The sequence below is a fragment of the Miniopterus schreibersii genome (assembly GCF_964146895.1).
Source record: "Miniopterus schreibersii genome assembly, chromosome: 12".
In the NCBI taxonomy this organism is placed as follows: domain Eukaryota; kingdom Metazoa; phylum Chordata; class Mammalia; order Chiroptera; family Miniopteridae; genus Miniopterus; species Miniopterus schreibersii.
Window position 1 is genome coordinate 55,957,994 of NC_138112.1, and position 18,599 is coordinate 55,976,592.

Below are 18,599 nucleotides of genomic sequence, written 5' to 3' on the forward strand. Positions count from 1 at the left end.
GTATAAGCCCTTCTACTCATTCTTCAAAGGACTACTTCTGGTCTTTTACATTTCTAGGAAAACACACAAAACCCATCAACTTACTTTTTAAGTAGGTTGTCCTTTAGGTATGCTTTGGGAGTTATTTTCTTTCAACACTTTAAAAATACCATTCTACTATATTCTGGCTTCCATTATATGTATAGAAAATTGGCTCCTTTGATGTTAACATGTCCTTTTTCTCCTCTCTGACTGCATTTAAGGTTTTTTCTTTGTGTTTGGTTTAATCAGTGGACTCCGTGTATAGGGACGTGTGTATGTCTGTTAAATCTGCTTTGCTATGTTTAAATACCACCCCCCCCTCAATATTTTACTGTGAAACTTTTCAAATTTACAACTAACTTTAAAGAAAGGATTGTACAGTGAACATGCACCTACTACCTAGATTCTACAATTAACATATACTACATTGGGTTTATCATAGATATCTCCCTATCCATTTTTCATTTCATCTTTATTTGGTGAGGCAATTCAAAGTAAGTTGTAGATATCAGTACTTAAGGATGTCTTTCATAAAATAGCTTAGTGTTTATTTATTCTGTTTTTGGAATTAAATTTTATATACAGTGAAATGCATGTTTAGTGAGTTTTGGCAAATGTCATACACTTGTGTAACCCAAAGTTCTCAGAGAGAGGAAAGGAGAGGGAGAGAGAGACAGAAACATCAATGATGAGAGAGTCACTGATAGAGCCCCCAACCCGGGCATGTGCCCTGACCGGGAATCGAACCCGGATCGCCTGGATCCTAGGTCGACGCTCAACTGCTGAGCCACGCCAGGCCGGGCTCATCTACTTTCTTGAACATTGGACATTGCTATGCAAGGAACTCTGGATGATAATATCTTCCTCCAGAGATAATTCTTTTTCATTCTGGAAGTCAGGTGGAGTAGGTAGATCATGTTATTCCAAGTGAGGCTGGTCTATTTCAGTCTGTCCTTGTTCCTAGGCTGTAGACCTTTGTGGTTTCAGTTGAAAAACCTGGAGTGTCTGCCAAGGCCCCTCTTCCTTGGCAGGTTCTGAATTCCAGTTTTGTTTTCCCAGCCCAGTGGGACAGCTGCAGGCTCTAGGCCATTGCTTTCTGTTCAGCCTCTATGCCTCACTATCCTTTGGTGACTACCTCTAGGAAATGCAGGGCTCAGTTTAGTAAGTTTTTTCTTTGCTCTGGGATTTTGTTCCCTCAAGTCCTAGCTGTCTTGTCCGCATTCTGATGACTTCACACAGCTGTTTTTTCCTTTTTCTTTTTAATAGACTTTATTTCCTAGAGCTGTTTTAGGTTGACAGCAGAATTGAGCAGAAACCGCAGAGTTCCCATGCCCCCTCCGCTCTCTTTCCACACACATACAACCTACCTCACTATTGACGTCCCATACCACGGTGGTAAATTTGTTATAATTGATGAACCTACATTGACTTTACCATTATCACCTATAGGCCTTACAGCTATATTCGTGTGTGTGTGTGTGTGTGTGTGTGTGTGTGTGTGTGTGTATGTGTATTTTATCCAGCTTTTATAGTTGTTCTCATTGGGGATTTTAGTGTGATACCTGCTACTAAGTAACCTTCCATTTTCTTTTATTAGGGAGAATGTAATTCAATATATTTGAAAGCTTCTCAGTGATTCCTGGCAATTATTTAGATTGGTTATTTGTTGGGATTAATGGTTCTGGTAGGAAATTATTCAGGGTTAGGTTGGAAGAAAATATGTGTGGGTGTTTCATATGTTTATATTCTCTTAAATTTCATTGGTCTAGGTCCAGAAGTTGCTTAATGTAGTTGCCCATTTTGTAGGTTATTAAATATCTGAGAATTTAATTTTAAATGTGTATTTAAATGGAATGTATTTTGGGGAGCACTGTGTCTAATTGCAAATTTTGTTTAAGCACACCTTATAGATTATGAGCTATTGGCATCTACTGAAAATACATTATAATTTTAAATATACGTATTTCACAGTCAAATTTAAGGAATTCTGGACTGTTTTAAACTTTCTTCTTACCTGTAGAATAAGAATAATAACGTATATCTTTGTTATCTCTTAGAATAAAATATTTGAAAAGGTGGTAAAGTACAAATGCAATACGAATGTAAGATATTGACAGTGTAGTTCATATATATGATCTGTGATTTTTCTACATCTAATAGTATATAAACCAGCATATAAAGAACAGACACATTCCGCCTCAGTTACTGACATGTTTTTCCTTTATTTTCCACATATACTTTTCATATTCCCCTACCAGTCCAGCTCTTGCTTTCTTTCAGTAACAATTTTCTTACAGTTTTCTCTTTCATATCATGATAATTTTGAGTGATCTTGTAACTGTTCTTGGTATATCAAACTTGAAATAAATAGTGCTGTCTATAAATGAGATATATTTCTCACTCGTATCTTTACAAAATATTAGCTATTGATTAATCACATATGCCGCTTATTGATGTATCCATCTTTTTGGGCATAGGGCTCTAAGCTGTACATTTGGATATTGGTAATGCATATTTAATCTTTGCTGTCTCCTATCCTCCACCTCTCAGAATTAACATTTAATAGGTTTTGAAGATATTACTGTTGTTCTTTGTACTTGGTGTTTTGATCTGGATCATTGTTCTACATACTCAACAGATTAAGTGGCCTTGCAATAAGGATATTTTTAATTGTGATATTTTTAGCCTGTGACTCGAGCTACATTTGAATGAGTGTCTATTTTAAGAGTGTGTACTTTGATTACATTTCAACATATTAAGTAGTTGCAGTTAGTCATAAAAATACAATCTATGTGAATACCCAGTGTTTTGTAGTGATGTTATTGCCTAAAGCAACACATTTCTTAACACATTAAAAACATTCATAACTTAAAAAAGAAAAATATTTCTAAAAATGGTTGATTGTCTCTTTTGAAATCTATTTGCCTGAGTGTTGAGGTTTTGTTGGTTGTTTTAAAGAAGCACCATTCTGCAGGATATTTAAAAGAGTGCTGATTAAGCAGCAAATAAACTCATTAATATATTTTAACAGTCATCCTGTTAACATTGCAGTTGTCAAAATGTTCTTTAGTACTATAAATTTTAGTTGCATCATCATTTGGAAGGATTCTTGGAGGTCCTCCAGTGTATGTTCTCCTTTTCTGCTTAGAAGAGTCTCCTGCATGGTGCTTACGAACCTCTAAGGGGGACACCTCCAGTATTCCTTCCCTCCGGGACAGTACATTTCCACGTCAAAAATTCTCACTAACCAATGCCACTCCATTAAAGACAGTTTAAAAAATTTTTTCACTAGAAAAATGTTCTTTATAATGAAAGAAAATAAATATTCACCAATCCCTGGCCATTTAGTGTAACTTTGATGACAATATTAGAAGAAAACATGAAATTCCTAAAAAATACAGGTGACTGACAGTTTTTAAACATTCATCTTTTATTATATGAGATGTTTGTTTTAGAAATAAGTGTTGTGGAAATGCATACTTTTCCCTCCTCCGTGTCAAGTCGATTATTTAAAGATAATTGCCAATAAAACTTGGGTGTGGAACTTTTCCAAGATTTGCTGTGCTTGTACAAACACATGTTTATGTATACCTGCATTTTACAACTACTTTAGGTCTTTGCCGTCTTTTGCTAAGTATAGGGTTATGATTTGTTAGAATTTATTGAATGCATTATTTATAAATTTATGAGTAATCACACCTACAGCTAGTAGATGGTCACATCCACTGTTGAGCTCATTTCCTAATTGCCTCTGTAAAAGGATGTTGCACAGTCATCTTTAGGAACACAGTAACTGCCAAAATAAGAGCCTTATTTTAACTAAGAGGTATCCAGCAGATGTCTGTGTATTTAATGGGAAGGATTATTTATGGTTAAGATGAGTAAATGCTTAAAGATCAGGAAAATGGCTTGGTACAATGTCAATTAGAGTTCTTTTCACATAAGTATATTTATATTTCGTATTTCCTGGTTAGTCTTAAAGTCAAAGATGATATGTTTAAAGAGAAAAAGAACACAATGATAAGTATATATATTTTTTTATTTTTTATTTTTAAATATATCTTTATTGATTTCAGAGAGAGGAAAGGAGAGGGAGAGAGAGAGACAGAAACATCAATGATGAGAGATTCATTGATCGAGCCCACAACCTGGGCATGTGCCCTGACTGGGAATCGAACCCGGATCACCTGGATCCTAGGTCGACGCTCAACCGCTGAGCCACGCCTGGCCGGGCCACAATAAGTATAGTATCTGAGTTGGAGAACTTCCAGTAAGATAAAAGTCTGGTAGACTTAGTAATACTAGGAATTATTTTAAGATGTACTAGATAAAAGTATGGATTCTGAAGCTATAAAACCTGGCTTTGAATCCCAGCTGCGCCTGGTACTTGCTTTGTGACCCTTAGGCAAGTTACTTATCCTTGTACCTGTTTCTTTATCTATGAAAAGGATTGACATGAATATCAAATGGGTTGATACTTATAAAGCATTTAGTGGATTGCCTGGTTCTTAGTGTTATGTAACTACTTGATGCTGCTGTTATATATTTTTAAAAGGAATTATGCAGAATGAAAAGTTGATAATACTGGGGTGAAGGCTGGGGGGAGGGGTACAGGGTGGAAGGGACCAATGGGGGCAAAAGGGGAACATTTGTAGTACTTTAAGCAATAAATAAATTTAAAAAAAAGGCAGCAATATACTTTATTCTTTTGATTGTCCTAGAAAGCTAAAGACCAGTTAATCAAAAAACGCATGTTATAAAATTATTAGAAAACGTAGGTCATTTAGTATTTTCCTATTCTGTGGAAAATAAAACTAATGCATAACTTTAACTGAATTGCTAAAAATGACTTTGGTGTCTGTTAGTTTGGCTTTCTATGTTTCTTTTGGATACAGGATTTTGTAATTTGAGATGGTATGATACAGAGAAAGGCTTTTGGAATCAGGCGTTTGAAATCTCAAATTACTACATTACTTTTTGGGTACTTTGGGCAGTGTATCAGTTATTTGTTCCTATGTGACAATTAGTTGCTTCAAAAACAATGGTTTATTATTTTTCATGATTCTGTGGATTGAGTGAGGGGTTTTTCTGTTTTAACATTTTATTTACTAGCATTTTGAAAAAAAAATATTGATTTCAGAGAGAGGAAGGGAGAGGGAGAGAGAGATAGAAACATCAGTGATGAGTCATTGATCGGCTGCCTCCTGCACGCCCTCCACTGGAGATTGAGCCCACAACCCAGGCATGTGTCGTGTCCGGGAATCCACCCTCGATCTCCTAGATCATAGGTCAGTGCTCAACAGCTGAGCCACGGTGGCTGGGTCCATTTTTAATCTTGGAACAGAAGAACAGTACAGAAATTTGTTTTCAGAACATGTTCTTTGTGAGATAATGCATTAAAAGTTATTTCCATGATGCCTGGCCCACTGAAGCTCAGTAAATTGTGTTTGTTTTTATTATGTATTCAAAACATTTTGATTGTCCCAAATGCAAAGTGTCTAACATGTAAAAGTCTGTTGGTTGATAAGGTGTTTGGTTAGCAAAGCTATTCTTAGCATCATGAATGAATGAATGAATGAATGCTAATAGCTTCCGTTGGTTGATCAATCCATTGAACAAATAATGATCGAGTGCCTGCTATTTGCCAGGCTGTGTTCTCAGTGCTGGGAATATAGCATTGAAAGCAATGAAAAAAATTCCTCATGTAATTTATATTTTATAAATATAAATGGGGCAGGGGAGAAACATAATAAGCAAACATATCAGTTGGTGACAAAAGTGCTATAGAGAACAATAAAGCAGGATAAAGGAGGAAAGCTAAGTGTCTGTGTTGGTGTGGGGGCTTACTCATCTACTTACAATGGCCTAGGAAAGCCTTGTAATGTGAGCTTTGAGCAGAAACACGAAGTAAGAGTGAAGGGATCAAGTCCTGTTGTACCCTCTGGCTGGAACCTTCTTCTCCTATATAAGTGTCAAGGTTTCGAGGCAGGAATTACGGTTCACACAGTAAGGAGGCCAATGAAAGTGGATCGGAGCAAGCAAGTTGGATAATGGTCGGAAGGGTTTTGTTGTTGTTGTTTTTAATCCTAACCTAAGGATATTTATTCCATTGCTTTTCGGAGAGAGCGGGAGAGAGAGAGAGAGAGACATCGATGTGAGAGAGACACACTGATTGGTTGTCTCCTACACCCCCCAACCGGGGCTGGGGATGGAGCCTACAGCCAGGGTTGTACCGTTGGCCAGAATCGAAACCGGGACCCTTCAGTTTGAGGGTTGATGCTGTAACCACTGAGCCAAACCGGTTAGGGCTAGAAGTTTAAAATGTATCTAAGGGCTGAATCATATACAATCTTTGTAGGCCCTTGTAAAGAATTTGACTTTACTCAGTGGTAGGAAGCTAGCTGTTGGAGGATTTTGAGAAGGGTGACATGGTCTGATTTGTGTACTAAATGGATCACTCTGGCTGCTAAATTGAGATTAGATGGGGCAGAAGCAAGAGCAGGTAGGAAGCTGTTGCAGTAATCCAGGTGAAAGACGATTGCTTGAACTAGGGTGGTAGCAGTAAAGGTGGAGTAAAGTGGTCAAATTCTGGATCTGTTTTGAAGATAGAGTCAGTGGGTTTTGTTGATAGATGTGGGAAGCGAGAGGAGAAAAGTCAGGTTTGATTCCCCCAAATCATGGGCCTGAGAAGCTAAAAGGATAGGGTTGTCATTTCCTGAGATGGGGAAGTTCTGGGGAGGCGTAGGTTAGGGGAAATTGGGAATTAGGGTTCTTTTTGAACATGATCGATTTGAGATGTCTAATAAATACATAAGTCCTGGAATTAAGGAGAGCGGTCTGGGTTGAAGATACACATTTGGGAGTCTTATGAATAGAGGTGGTATGTATATAAAACTGATTGGATAAGACCCCCTAAGGGAAGTGAATGTACATGATGATAGATATCCAAAGACTGAGCCTGGGGACACTCCAGAATTTAAAGGTGGTGGAAATGAGATGGTGAGGTAAAAGGAACCGAGTGGTGTCCTGGAAATCAAATGCAGTGTTTAAAGCAGGAGAGCATGATCAGCTGTGTTGATGCTACAAAACAAGAAAATTGAGGATGTGGCGATGCAGTGGCTCATGGTGACCTCGAGAGCTATTTTGGTGGAATGATGGGGTGATGAAAGCCTGATTTGAGTGAGTTCAAGTTAGAAGCAGAATTGGAAGCATCTTTACTAAACAGTGTTTTCAAGAAGTATTGGTGTAAAGGGAACAGAGAATGGTTATAGCTGAAGGAGAGTGTAAACGAGATTTTTCCCCAAGATGGCAGGTGTGGGGTGGTCCTGTATACAGAGAGAGGTTGAGGAGAGAGTGGGAAATCTCTGGGTATACTTCAGTAAGTGAACACAGATGCCTTAGATAGAAGCACTGACATATGCAAGTGGGCAAGTACACATGGTGAGAATGTAGACGTTTCTTTCAAATTCCATCTTTTTTTGTTCTCAGTAAAGTAGGATGCAGGGAAAACAGGAGTGAGGATGGGGGAGGAGGTGGTGGTTGAGAGGAGAGGTGTGAACTAGGAAAGTGGGAGCATGAGTCAGGGGAATGTATATACTGTTCCACGTTTTACTCACATCCTCTTACGTAGTCCTTTAGATAATTGTTGGAGTATGTAAGGTAGTAAAACCCCGTTTTAAAAATGAAGATACTAAGGCTCAGGTAAATTACTTGCTGTTGGAGAAGAGCTAGGTATCTACTCTTGAGTGTTTCAAATATAGCTCTATGTAGATGGCCTTTATTATTTTAAATCAGTGCTTCCTTATCAGACTCCAAAATCTGTCTTCCCAGAGCTTTTCTGCATAGATTCCTAATATTTTAGCACCAGTTTAGCAAAAAGTTCTTACGAAATTTACCCAAGTGGAATTGCACCCATGACCCATGCTCTTTTATATTGGACTGCCAATATATGGGCAAGGGGTTCTTGCTGTTTTCTTTAAGTGCCTTAGAGGTTTGATAAAGGGCATACCCATATAAGATTAACTCAGTCATAAGGCCTGCTTCATTGAACAAAATAGGAAAATCAGTAGTTCCTTTAATACTAATACCTTCTTGTCCCTTTTGGATACACTGTATATTCCATCAAAGGCATTTTCTTTCTGTACTGGCTACTTCTGTCCGAGGCAGTGTGTACTTGGTGTATAGACTGCTCAGCACTGGAGCATATTCTTGCTCAGTAGGCTGATGAGCTGACATGGCCTCCTTTGTTTAACTTCTCATTTTTCATAATGGCCCAGAAGTGGAAACAACCCAAATGTCCATCACCTGATGAATTGATAAATGAATGTGGTATATTCATACAATAGAAGAATACTATTCAGTAATAAAAGTAAATGAAGTACTAATACATGTTACGACGTGGTTGAACCTTGAAAACATTATGCCAAGAGAAAGAATCAAGTCACAAAAGACCACATATTGTATTATTTCCTGTGTATGAAATGTCCATAATAGGCAAATCTAAAGAGAGAGAGGTAGATTTGTGGTGACCTAGGGATGGTGGAGTTTGGGACAAATAGGGTGTGACTATTGATGGATATAGGATTTCTTTTGGGGATGATAAAAATGTTCTAAAATTGATTGTGGTGATAGTCACACAGTTCCATGAACATACTAAAAATCATTGATTTTACCATTTAAATGGGTGAATTACATCTTAATAAAACGGTTACTTTAAAAAATGCCTTGTGAATCTTTCTCTACCTCAGAGAAGACTGTCCTTATTTTAGTATTTTTATCTTTATTCAGTTTACCACTTTCAAGTTTCTGCTGCATTTCTCTGGTATCTTATTGTCAAAAGCAGAGAGAAATATGTAGATATATATTTGTATAGGAGAATCACCAAGAGAAGCCTACATGGCTGCACCTTGCAGTCTTTTTGAGGGACATTGCCTGAGAGAACCATCAGTTTTGTCATCTCAGAAATTGTTTAATCAGTGTGCTAGACCTGACCAGACCTGTCACTGCTACTAGAGTCACAAGAAACTGAAGAATAGCAGCATTATATTGATATTCATGTTGGCCTGATATGTTCTCTGCGTGTAGAAAAACCAAGTTAGGAGCCATATTATGGTGGCCATGATATCATCACGTGGGTTCTTAGTTTAATGGCATTTGTCATGGTAACCTAAGGCATGTGTCTCTATTATAAGAACACAAGTGTTTCTAAAACTGGACATACTGAGTTCCTGAACTGAGAAACCCCTTTTCCTAACAAGGCTGGGTTTCTTCTGTCAGTAGTTGAATTTTCAACTTTAAAAAGTAAATAAATGAAATAAATCAAATAAAATGTTCCATTAATAGTCCTCTTTTCTAAGTGACAGTACTTCACTATGTTCTTATTTGAGGCATCTACTGCCAAATTCTCTTCTGGGGTCTTGCAAAAGTCCTACAAACCATCTAGAGTTCAGTTTCCCACTTAAAAAAAATTATTTCCAGCTTAACCACCTTATATTTTATATCAGTGTTTCAAGGTTTTAGAGAAGTAGAAAGGATTTTGTCTTAATGAATAATGATAAATTTGATTAAAAGCACATGGCAGAAAGAAAGAAAGAAATACAGCATTTAAGGTAGAGATTGCCTTTGTTAGCATATGACCTAAATTTTTGAGTTTGTTTGTGGTTTTGACACCTGCCTGCTAATTGTGATGGAATGGTAAACAACAGGTTTATTTATATTCGACATTCAGTAGGCATGTTTAATGTGCACCGCCTTGCCTGTTCTGCAGATTCCCTCTGCATCCTTAGCACTGCCACATTGTTGGTGCTCAGAAAGGAGTTAAGGTAGATTAAAAAGGAGATGGAAGGACTTTCTTTAGGAGTATAATTTTTGTATCTTAGATTTTATGTTTAAAAAAGATTATCTTAGTGGCTTTATGCAATTCCTGGGCAAGATTTTAAAAAGATACCTCCACTTTCTTATCACTGTCAATTAGAAACTTGGCTTATTCATTAAATGAAGGAATCTAACACACTTTATCAAACTGACAGTCTTCTTTCTTACTGTTACCCGAATTTCAAATTATTTCAATATCTTTAAATGTATATCCTAGGTACATTGCCAAATGTGATGTTGAAGTTTTCTAAACAGCCAGTTTCAAATCCCATGAAAATTTTTTAAAAATACATTTTTATTGATTTCAGAGAGAGAAAGGGAAAGGGGGAGAGAGAGAGAGTCATCAATGATGAGAGAGAATCATTGATCAGCTGCCTCCTGCACGTCCCTTACTGGGGATTGAGACCGAAACCTGGGCATGTGCCCTGACCAGGGATGGAACCATGACCTCCTGGTTCATGGGTCCGACACTCAACCACTGAGCCACACTGGGTGGGCCCATGAATTTTTTATATTAAATATTTCAAAATAATCATAAAGCTTTTACACACATAGCTATTGTTCCATTAATCTTAATAATACTTTAGCATTCAGATTAGTGCATGATTAAATATCACTAGTGAATCCCCTCTTACTCCCTGCTTTGGAAACGAACTGCTTTTTTGCTTTAAATTTTTTTAGTATAGGTTAATAGGTACTTTTTATAAACTCTTGTGCCCATTTCTCTTTCTTTCTGTATAGACCTGTATTCTTCCAGACCTGGTTTAAACCCAGACTTTACTCTGGTGCTTCCCTTTGTGTGACCCAACCTGTGGTGGAATGACTTGTTTGAGAAATATTTACTGAGTGCATATGTTCTGCTAGGTTCTGCATATACAATAGTCAACAAAAATAAGATCTCTGTCCTTTGTACTATGTTTTGAATATATAAGATTGATAACTTAGTGTAACTTGAGTTTTTCCTCTTTCTACAACACAATTTAGCATTTGATTATGTCTGAATATAATTGTATACATCTACATAAACACTTAAGTATTTTGTCAAAAGAATGGAAATCTTTTATACCTCTGTTTTAAAGGTCTTTGATGCCTGAGAGTGTCTCCCCATAGCACTTAACTTGTTTTTAACAAATGCTTGTGGACTAAGGGTCTACTGAATCTTAGTTACTGATTATAGCAGAGATGCCCAGGAGTAGAAGAGTCACTGGATAGGTCGCAAATCTATGATAGAAAGCTTGCTTATGATCCCTGAACTTATTCTGATAAGTGCTGTCGGGAGGATTTGGACTGGTCTCCCCGTTGGCCTCACTACTTGGGTCTGGGCTTTCATTCTTCTCCTTGGCCATGTATTGGATTCACCCCTGGAGCTTTCGAAAATACCGACACGTAAATCCCATGCCCAGAGTTTCTGATTTAATTAGTACGGGGTGTGACTAGGACCAAGTGATTGTAATGTGCAGCCAAGATTGAGGACCTCTGCTTTAGGTGATAATGACAGTCAGCAGTCTCAGTGAAAGAAATTAGCAGGTTTATTTTGTGTAACTGTATGTAATATGTATGCTGAGAGAGCCTGGGAACAGTGCCATTCCAGTAGTAATAAGGACCCATAGCTCACCGAGGGAATTCTAACTGGTCAAGCCTGGAAAAATTAGAGAATCAAAATAAATAATTATGATAATGGATTATAACACATTGAATAAAATAGGACTCCATTAGTCTATATTCACATAGGCAGATAAATGAGTAAATTGAAAGTTTGATAAGGAAAGGATTATTCATATAGTCTCAGGTTGAAATCCCCCCAAAATACTTAATTACAAAGGGGGAAGGGGAACAAGATCGTGGAGATATCTAGTAGATACCACGTTAATCAAGTAATCAAAGTGAACATTGTCAGTAATGGAACAAATCAAATTGTGTGCCACCTGGTAGATATAATGAGAAAACACCAGTTCCGTAATATTCCTCTTAAACATTTATAACTCATATATAATTATGAGGAAACATCAGACAAACGCACATTAAGGGGGCACGTTTTACAATAATTAGTCTGTAATATCTTAGTCAAGGTCATAGAAATCAAGGAGAGACTTGAGTTATTGCATATTGAAAAAGACTAAAAGACAGAAGACAACTAAATGCAATGTGTGATTCTGAATTGGATCCTTTTGCCATAAATGACATTATTAATATAATTGGCCAAACTTTGAGCTTGAGGCTTAGATGTAGAGATGCGTCAATGTTCATTTCCTGATTTTGATGATTGTATCATGGTTATTTAGGAGAATATTCTTATTGTAGGAAATACAAAGTATACAGTTATTTGGCAAATTATTCTCAAGTGGTTCAGGAAGAAAATTTTCATTATACTATTCTTACAACTCTCTAAGTTTGAGGTAGGAAATACACTCATTCACATGCAAATCTAGTATAACTATGATTGTATGACTTGGAATTACACAGCTGTATGTGGAGCCTGTCTTAGAATGTTAATCTTCTCATGGGAAAGCCACGTGAAGAAGTAACATAATTTATTTGGGAATGATATCTTTCATGGAATACATTTTCCAAATTATCAAAGCTTTTTAAGTGCTAAAATGCTTTTTAACTGTTTTGATATACCCTCTACTTTTCTACTTTTAAAACAGATACATTGAACTTGGTCTTGTCTCTTTTGGATGACTAATGGCCCTGATTATGTGAATTTATTATTCTGTTCTGAAATATTATCTAGGTCTAGATCCACTTCTAGCCTTTGGGGTTTTATTTTGTTTTGGTCTTATCTCTCAACGTCTGGTTTTCAGTTCTGTTGATGTCATAGTGCATGTATTTAATAGTCTGCCAGTTTTCTTCTTGCTAGTGTGTTATTTCTGATCTGCTGTAGTCTCAAAAACAAGTCTGTGCTTTTTCCTTTTTTAATGTTATCTTAATAAAACTGAAGATTAGGTGTAGATATTTTATCATAATGATGTACTTACAGCACCTTTTAAAGCTTAATTCAGGATTATGGCTAGGTTTCCAAGAATTCTGAAAAGTGAAGTTACTATAAATAGAAAGTAATTTTTCTGTCATTTGCTAACCTTCCTTAGAATGTCAGATAAAATCAGACACTTTTAAAGGAAAATCACTCATGATTTTTTTATTTCAGAGCTCCAGAGATTATATTGGGGTTGCCATTTTGTGAAGCCATAGACATGTGGTCATTGGGATGCGTGATTGCAGAATTATTCCTTGGATGGCCGCTCTACCCAGGAGCCTTGGAATATGACCAGGTAACAGAACTGTCATGATCACTTAGTAGAACTGGTAGATTGTAAAGAAAAATAATAGACTAATAGGAATACATTTCTTTAGATACACAATACACGTGAAGAATCTTAAAAATAAAATGGCTAAACTTGCGATCTTGTGGATTTTTAAATTCAAGATCTCAAAATTAACTGCATTTGATTTTTAAAAACTCTTTTATAACACTAAGTAAATTTTATAAACAAAGTTATAATCCAGCTCATTTTAGTGGAAAATGTTAGTCAAGATTAACAAGATGGTTACATTCTATCTTTCTGTATTTGGCTTATAGTAGATAAATGTAATTGTTATTTAAATGATATACTACTTATCTTTTAGTCGTAAAAAAGTAGAACAGTTTAAAGCACACGTGATAGAATTGTAACTAAAATGTTGTGCCTTATTTCTGATTTTCAGGGTGTAGCATTCTATATCAAAACAGATATGAGAGATTGCTAATTTGGTGACAAATGTTGCTGAGATGACTCTAAGTCTTTTAATATTATTAGATTAGATGTAATTATTAGCATTAATCTCTTGTTCTAATGACTTTGTACCCATAAAACTCTTTTTTCTAAAAACACACACACATATCTTTATTGATTTCAGAGAGGAAAGGAGGGGAAGAGAGAGAGAGATAGAAACATCAATGATGAGTCATTGATCGGCTGCCTAGCCCACAACCCCGGCATGTACCCTGACCAGGAATTAAACCCCGATCTCCTGGATCCTAGGTCGATGCTCAACCGCTGAGCCACGCCTGGCCGGGCCCATAAAACTCTTTAGGCCAGGTTTTTAATAGTCTCTGCCTTCCTTCTTCCATTCAGCATACCTCTTAAAAGACAAGTTTCTGTAAAATTTTCCATACATACTGGTTGCCTTCAGCTTTTTACCCAACCACTGACTTTCATGCAGATGCTGAACTGTAGTTTTGAAAGACTTGATGATTTAGTTGGAAAGTTCCATAATTCTTAGCTGCTCACGTTCTGAGATGCCAGTCAAATGCTAGAAATATGCCTTTGACCTGTGTACCACAATTTATGACATGCATACTACTCTGGAACAGGACACCACCTAGTGGCAGCTTCAGGTTGATTTGTTATTACATTCTGGATCTGGACTATACAGTTCTAGTCTTGGACAACTGATGTTAGTACTGAAAATGACCCCACTGATTACTTAGTTACTGCTACTTCCAATTTTATAAAGAAGAGAATGGAGGCTTAGGAAAATTAAATGACTTGTCAAAAGTTGCAATGGTAATTTAAGACAAAGGCCTGCCCCAAACTCAGTTTTTCTAAATTCTATAATAGAATTTAAACTGTTACTTTGAGCCAGATCAACAATATTTTCAGAATGTATATAATTTTCATTCCAAAGGGGTACAGTAATTGAAAAAAAGTTACGAGCATAGAGCATTGATAGTTGCATAGTTATCAATTCAGTGTTTTAAAAGTTATTTTCTAAAATATGTGAATACAAATGAATAGGAGTGATGGTATGAATATCCTAATTTTGGCTGCGATTTTAGACTTTATACTATTTGAAAATATGGTGATTGCTATTTAGGCTTTGATAAATGTCTGTTTTCAAGATAAGGGAGCACCTTTCTATTTCTAATTTTCAAAGGTTGTTTTTTTTTAAAATCCAGAATTGGTTTTAGACTCTCAAATGCTTTTTTTTTTTGCATCTATTAATATGTTCATGTTTTTTGTTGTTGTTTTGTACTTTAAGTCTATTTATTAATGCAGTTTAATTTCATAAACTTTTGCCAACTATCTCAATTATGATCATCTCATTAGGATGTGAAAGGACCGCCCATAGGGTGCGCTTCCTTCTGTTATCTGTTCCTATTTCCAATCATCAGCTGCCCTTACATACTTGGATACCCAGTTTGGGTGTTGTTATTTATTTTTAACTTTTTTGCCTTACAGTGGCAGTACAGTGGGCAATATTAGTATTACTAATTGATGCTTTACTGAACTCTTTTGTGTACCAGGAACTGTTCTTGACACTACATCAACTCATTTAATGCTCACAATAACCCTACGAGGTATATACTATTATTGCCTCTCTTTTACAAAGGAGGAAACTATATTGTTGATGTCTTACGTCTAACCTTTACTTAACTTTCTAATGCAATATTGGTGTTTTTTTTTTCAAGAGGTGACAAAGAATTAACATTAAACCTATAATTATTATTTGCTTAAAAGCCAAATTTGAGTCACCAGGAAAAATAATTCAGATTATTTTAATTCTTCATTATGGTGCTTTTGTTCCAACTTCCCCTCCCCCTCCTTTTTTAATATACCTTTATTGATTTCAGAGAGAGGAAAGGAGAGGGAGAGAGACAGAAACATCAATGATGAGAGAGTCATTGATCAGCCACCTCCTGTACGCCCCCGACCGGGGATCGAGCCCGCAACCCGGGCATGTGGCCTGACCAGGAATCAAACCCCGATTGCCTGGATCCTAGGTCGATGCTCAACCGCTGAGCCACGCCCGGCTGGGCTGTTCTAACCCTTTAATCATCTTTATCATTTGTCTCTTAAAGCCTTTCCAAGGCAGTTTCCTCTGAATTTTGGATTCTATAAGTAGGCACTGACCATGCTGAGAATTCATCATGTTATATTTTCTCATATATGCATTTCATTTCCATTTGTATACAAACATATGTAGTGTGCGTGTTTAGAGAAGGCTGCCTTAATTGTGGATATACTGTCTTATTAGTGTTCTTGTCAATCTAAGCCTCTCTTAAGCCCACTCCTTCCTTTCTATCCCTCCTCAGTCTCTCAGTTCAGGCCCTCCTTATCTCTCCTCTGGGCTCATCCTCTCACTATTCTTGGACATTATATTACAAAAATGTAACATGTTCAGTTTCCTGCCTAGATGTCTCCAGTGATTTCTGATTATTATTACCTGCTGGAGTAAAATCCAGACTTCTTATCCTACCGATAAATCCTTTTGCCTTCTGGTTCAATTTCATCTCTTGCCATTTTTTCCTCAGTGACTTCTGTGCTTCCAGTCTTTGAATGTGTGGGCATTTTCTCCTATGTTCCATATTTACTCATATTATAACCTTAAGATAGATCATAATAGATTAGGTTTTCCCCATGCCTCCAGAGCTAACAAACTCTTATTTGTTCTTTAAGACCCAACTTGAGCATCTCCTCTTCTGGAACTTCATGTGACTATAATTATTTTAGGTATCCCTTCCCTGGTACTTATAACACCTCATTATAACTGTTGACTTGTGTGTTCCCCACTAGACTGAATTTCTTGAGGGTGCAGACTATATCATTTAATTCTTGACCTGGTATCTAACATAGTGTCTGATACATAATATTATGTATTTCATACAATTAATATCTATTGCATGAAAAAATAAACTCTTCTGTTTGTAAATTATTTTTCAGATTCGATATATTTCTCAGACTCAAGGCTTACCAGGAGAACAGTTGCTAAATGTGGGTACAAAATCCACAAGATTTTTTTGCAGAGAAACAGATATTTCTCATTCTGGTTGGAGATTAAAGGTAATTCATTTAAAAACACATATATATTTAGAAAAACATTTCCTCAGATGACTCGTGCATGGATAATACCCGCCATGCTTATTTTTATTTTATTGCATTTTTCCTTTTGAATTTTTATTTTTGATACCCTATCCCACCTTTTTAACGAGAAAAACCCTTTTTGAATGACTTAGCTTATTCTCTAACCTGGCACATAGTTATTAATCCATCTTAAATGGCTTTTTAAGTTTTATGAGTATAATTACTTTTGTGTTGTGTGTTTCATCTTCTCTACCCAGTTCTACATTATTATGCTTTATAGGACAGGGACTGAATCTAACCACTTAGTACATAACCCAAGTACCTAATTTATTCCCGGATCTTTGGGGATCAATAAATCCTCAATGATTAACTTTATAGTTATTTTGTGGAGCTTATTATATTTGTAATTTTTTTTTACCTGAACCAAGCTCTTCTCATTTTTTTGTACTTTTAAAAAATACATTTATGATAGTTATTCTTTTGAAACTAATACTTGCCTTAGAATATTCTGTATATTAGACTAAATGTGGCAGAATTAAAGAAATAAAGGATTTACAAGTGATGGGTAATAATATATTCTTTTCCTTCTTTGTTTTATTTAATAAGACACTCGAAGAACATGAGGCAGAGACAGGAATGAAGTCTAAAGAAGCCAGAAAGTACATATTCAACAGTCTGGATGATATAGTGCATGTGAGTACCACAGTCACGGTTGTGAATCTTACATGCTGAAGGTGGTGGGTTTGCTTGCCAAGGATGGGAAAACATGTTACCGTTTTCTAAATGACCATAGAATGCTTGCTGTTTTTAACCTTTCAGATGAAGTTGATTATGAGGTTTTAACCTTTCAGGAACTAAATTGCATTTGTCTTTGTTTAAATATTTAATTTATACTATCCTGTTCTTTAATAAAAAAACATTTTCTTAAGGGAAAATCCTAGCAAACAAATTTCTTTTCCTTATATCTCATTAGAATTGGATATTTGTTTAGTGAAACTCCCCCCCCCCCACTTTGAACGCTATTTGATGCTTGAAAATATTTTGAGAATTTGTTAAACTCAATTGTTCTTTCTTGTTTCAAAATAATTGTAGTTCTTTGTTCTTTCCTATGTTGTGGTGTGTTTTTTTAACTGTGAAACTTTAGCATATGTTATGGCTTATTTTTATTTGATGACTTGAAATTTTGATTTTGTAGGTGAACACAGTGATGGATTTGGAAGGAAGTGATCTTTTGGCTGAGAAAGCTGATAGAAGAGAATTTGTTAGTCTGTTGAAGAAAATGTTGCTGATCGATGCAGATTTAAGAATTACTCCAGTTGAAACATTGAACCATCCTTTTGTTAATATGAAACATCTTCTAGATTTTCCTCATAGCAACCAGTATGTGACTTTAAAATCTTTTAAAACAATTTATGGAGAAATAATACTGTCTATAAAAAATTAGTGTGTTAGAAAAATGATTCAATTTCTTCATTAAATATAAGTGAGTCAAAAGAGGTCACACTAACATGGTGAAGGTCACATAGGCTAGTAAGTGGCAGAACACAAATCCCAATTGCATTCCAGTGTTCTTTTCCCAAAACACCATACTGGAAATGACTGAGTGATTTTGTTTTAATATGACATTCTTACCTTAATAACCAAGCATATATATGTACTAGAAGGAAATGTTAACAGTTCTTTCGAGTCCCAAATACTCTTTTTCAATTTCCCTTCACACCATTGCTTTCCTCCCCTCTTTCTTCTCTGTGCTGCAGAAGGAAAGGAGGTTTTTGAAATGAGATAGTAGAGAGAAATGTGTACTCAGATTGAGAATTAAGGTATAGGGATAAACTGATACTTGTTATTGTGAGTTACCCT

The 18,599-nt window shown here is 36.1% G+C and overlaps 1 protein-coding gene across 4 annotated transcripts in view; it reads left to right on the forward strand.

Moving 5' to 3' along the window:
• Positions 1-18,599, forward strand: part of HIPK3 (homeodomain interacting protein kinase 3) — a 69,017-nt gene that overhangs the window by 36,441 nt on the left and 13,977 nt on the right. For all 4 annotated transcript variants that reach the window (XM_081152844.1, XM_081152842.1, XM_081152845.1 and 1 more), the window contains exons 3-6: positions 13,043-13,166; positions 16,599-16,718; positions 17,346-17,432; positions 17,935-18,119. In XM_081152844.1, the coding sequence (XP_081008970.1) occupies positions 13,043-13,166; positions 16,599-16,718; positions 17,346-17,432; positions 17,935-18,119 (516 nt within the window). The remainder of the gene's footprint in view (positions 1-13,042; positions 13,167-16,598; positions 16,719-17,345; positions 17,433-17,934; positions 18,120-18,599) is intronic.